We start from the raw sequence: 4489 nt of genomic DNA, 5'->3' as shown, positions 1-4489 counted from the left end.
TGATATTCCATTGCAGGTATAGGAAATGAATACACGATTTTTTTTTAAAAAGTGCCAAAAAGTCTTTATTTTCTTTATTTACATGGAGAAATCAAGGAAAAATAAAAAATTTGCTTTATATAGTCTATTATCATTATTATTACTTCCTAAGCTACAACCGTCGTTGGAAAAGCAAAATGCTATAACCCCAAGGGCTCCAACAGGGGAAATAGCCCAGTGAGGAAAGGACATATGGATATAAACTAGCAGAGAAGTTTAAGAACTATAATAACATAAAAATAAAATTTTCACAGATAAACTATAAAAACTTCAACATACAAAGAGGAAGAGAAATAAGATAGAATAGTGTGCCCGAGTGTACCATCAATCAAGGTCAGAAAATTAAAGATATTGATATTCATTTCTTTGTAGAACCCTCCAACGACATACCCTCCACGCCCGCAACCCCCATCAACTACAGCACGAACCACTACAACGACCACCGCCATGATGGGCGGGATGCCTTATGATTTCGGGTATGGTGTGGATGATCCCGACTCCGGAAATCAATTCTCCCAGAAGGAAGCTTCAGACGGCAATGTGGTGAGTATTTGATGACGAGAGAGAGAGAGAGAGAGAGAGAGAGAGAGAGAGAGAGAGAGAGAGAGAGAGAGAGAGAGAGGTTCTTTAATTGTAAAAACATGTTTATATATATATATATATATATATATATATATATATATATATATATATATATATATATATATATATTGCCTAATTTTGAAAGTAGACTGTTGCAATAGGGTTCATGTAGCCGAATCTACAGTGGATATCCATTTCTTTAATGTGACCATAAGCAGGTTAGTCTAGGAAATTAAACAATTTGATTGCAAGCAAAATGATTTCAAACATCATCATTATCAAACAAAGAGGATGCTTGATTTTCGCAACAATTCAATTTAATCTAATTTAGAGAATTAAGAGTTTTATAGGCCGGTGGTTGGCCCAAGAAGGCCATTTAGCTTCTCCAAGGTGCAAGTGGGGAATGCATGCAGCCACGCTAAGAAATGAAGTTGAGAGAGCAGTAAAACGGAAGGAAGGAGGGGAAGTGGGAACTAGAGTAAGGTAGAAGGCTAAAAAGAGTTACAGCTAGGAGATCTAGGGACAATCATTTCTTTTTCTATTTTCTATTGACCTTCTTCATGTTCTCTTTGAATCAGGTTCGGGGAGAGTACAGAGTCCTTCTTCCCGATGGTCGGCTGCAGATCGTCCGATACTTTGATGAGGGCAACGGATTCAACGTCGACATTTCCTACGAATAGAAACTTCGCGATTCTTTATCACGAAACTTCAGTACATATTTTCGGATAGTTTTTCCCGAGTTATTGTTCGGTAATCTTATTGGGACCATGAAAAAAAAAAGTTAATTGAAAATACCTTCTTTTTGGATCCACGTAATACACGTGGGGTTAAGTGAGGTGTCTCTTATTTGTTTTCTACAAGAGGACATTGAAATAGCGAATCAAAATATCAAAAAAGCATGAATCAGCAGATTCTTTGTGTGATATGAGAAAATATATGGTTTAATTGATCAATGATTTTTTTATGGAAAAGTTAACTGTAACGAATGAAATTTATGTTTTGAGTCAATTAATATATGAAAGAAGAAAGATTTTGAGAATCATGAGCCTGTACAGTAAGATTAGGCATTAATAAGTCATGCATGCAAAGGAAATTATATAAATTTATTCTAAAAGTTAAACTATTACCAGAAACCAACTTCATCTCCTCTATTTTGTAAATAACGGGTTTTCCCAATGGCAAAGACCTTCCCTTCACTGTTCATGAAATTGGAATAAAAAAGTATTTTTGGAGAATATTTTTGTGCCAATTAAGACGATTAAATGACGGGAGACTTTACAGTTATAATTAACACCACCGTAAAGAATAAGATATACATCGATATTTACATAACTGAATACATTATTTTGAGTACATATATTCACTTTGTGCATAAATATGCACACAAATATAAACATACATGCATTAGCCTAATTGTGTACATAACTTCAAAATATAAACACATACAGTATGAATAAAAAAACACACATGTTAATATAGATGTGCATATATACACAAATCCAAATACACACATAAAAGAGTATATGTAAATTTATATATATATATATATATATATATATATATATATATATATATATATTTATATATATATATATATATATATATATATATATATATATGATGTGTTATAAATCTGCCCATTGACTATTGTATACAAATAAATGTAATTTTACATGAGGTTTTTTTTTTTTCGTCAGAATAAAAAAGATGTGACTTTCCGTATTTTGCTTTTCATTGATCCCATAAAGGTTTTAATAGATGCTTCTGAAGATTTATACTATTGGCTGAACTGAGGACCTCACCATATTACTTTTTCTTATTCAAGATATAGGAAACAATGCGCACGCACACACGGAGATACAAACACACACACACAGTGCTAAGCGGTATGTCTTAGAAATCTATGTTTGCCAACGTTTATATAAGCGGATGAGCAACCTAGTGAAGTAACGAGAACTTTGTGTGTGGAGGAAATACCCCCCTAAATCTTGAAGAAGTCACTGGCAGCAGGGTGACAGATTGGGTTTAAGGCGATAGACAAGAGGTCTTTTCGGCTTCTTCTCCTGATGCCTGGTGGATGATCTTACTGGAATTAGTATGGACTAGCAGGGGTCACTTGCCTTAGATAGATAGGCACTGCGCATCACAAGGAACTGGCTACTATCCTTTGATGAATCTAGTCAATGGACACTTTATGGATTAAGTCAGTCTATGGAAAGAGAAAATGACAGAATGGCTACCAATCCCTGGCGTAGCAGGGTGCTAAAAATCCCCGGTTTATAAATACTAATGAATATATATATATATATATATATATATATATATATATATATATATATATATATATATATATATATATATATATATATACACATATATATATAGATACACACATATATATATATACACATATATAATGTATATATATATATAGTGTATATATATATATATATATATATATATATATATACACACACATATATATATATATACATATATATACATACATATATACTGTGTATATATATACACACACATATATATATATATATATATATATATATATATATATATATATATATATACTGTACACATATATATATATATATATATATATATATATATATATATATATATATATATATATATATATATATATATATCAAGAAGAACTGATGGAGTTGAAAGAGAAGACGTAGGAATGATGATGACACCAAATGCAGAAAAGGCATTAACTGAATGGAGAGATGTAAATAGCAGAGTGTTACTTGCAAATTTTAAATCAAAACAGTGTAATATGAGTATTATCGTTTGTTATGTACAAGCAAATGATACCCCTGAAGAGAGGAAAGATGAATACTATGAAGAACTGCAGAGGATAATAGATGAGGTCCCTGAGAGAGATATGAAAATTGTGAAGGGTGTCCTTAATGCTAAAGTTGGAAGAAATAATCAGTATAGAGAATGTGATGAGTGTTGAGGGTTTTGGCGAAGTTGCAAATGAAAAAAAAGAGCACATTTTATAAGTTTTAGTTCAACAAACAATCTTGTTATCGGAGGTACTCTTTTCCAGCAAAAGAACATCCACAAATATACACGGACTCCACCATGTGGCAATTACAAAAATTAAATAGGTCACATAGCCATTAATAAAGAAAGAATGATGACTCTGTGAGATATAAGAAGCCATAGGGGTGCAGATATTGGTAGTAATCACCAGCTCCTCACTGCCACACTGAAATTAAAACTGAAAGCAGCCAACAGAAAGGTAGATAGAATATTTAGGTTTGATACAACTAAGCTTCTAGAATATGAGCACGGAAAAATTTGCAATTGGAGTAAGAATCGATTTGCAGTTTTAGAGACGTTATGCGAAGAGCAGACAATTAATGATGCATCGTGTGATATTAAGGACATATATCAGTCAGTTGGTAGTGACGTTTTGGGACATGCAGTTACAAGGAGAAAGCCATGGATATCAAATGATACATGGGATACTACAAAAAGGAGAAATATAGAAATTGATTGTTGAAAGTTTTCAAGGAAGTAATGAAAACTACAAGGTAGAGCATGCTACATATTCCAGTATGGATATTGAGGTCAAAAGAAAAGCTAAAAATAACTGGAGAAAATATTTAGACAGGAAAGCGGATGAGGATGACAAAGCTATGAATTCAGGAAGTGGCTATAGTGTAAGAATTGCTCATAGAATTATTGAAGAAATTTCGAGTGGGGTGAAGAAGAAGCATATACCCATCAAAAAAAAGAGATGAATCTGTAATAACAACAGAAGATGAAGAAATACAACGTTGGATAAAACACTTTAGTGAGGTAATGAATTGGAAATATGAAGGGAATAATTCAATTG

General features: G+C 32.3%; 1 protein-coding gene across 1 annotated transcript in view; it reads left to right on the top strand.

The window, feature by feature from the left end:
* The window catches only part of LOC137643178 (cuticle protein 19.8-like), a 17750-nt gene extending 15617 nt beyond the window's left edge, over window positions 1-2133 (top strand). Inside the window, exons 4-5 of the mRNA XM_068376032.1 lie at window positions 412-582; window positions 1200-2133. Of these exons, the coding sequence (XP_068232133.1) occupies window positions 412-582; window positions 1200-1301 (273 nt within the window). The 3' untranslated portion in view covers window positions 1302-2133. The remainder of the gene's footprint in view (window positions 1-411; window positions 583-1199) is intronic.
* Window positions 2134-4489: the final 2356 nt, after the last annotated feature.

Source organism: Palaemon carinicauda, chromosome 1 (genome assembly GCF_036898095.1).
Source record: "Palaemon carinicauda isolate YSFRI2023 chromosome 1, ASM3689809v2, whole genome shotgun sequence".
NCBI lineage: Eukaryota > Metazoa > Arthropoda > Malacostraca > Decapoda > Palaemonidae > Palaemon > Palaemon carinicauda.
Note: the sequence above shows the minus strand (reverse complement) of the source record. Positions and strands in the feature narration are given on the sequence as shown.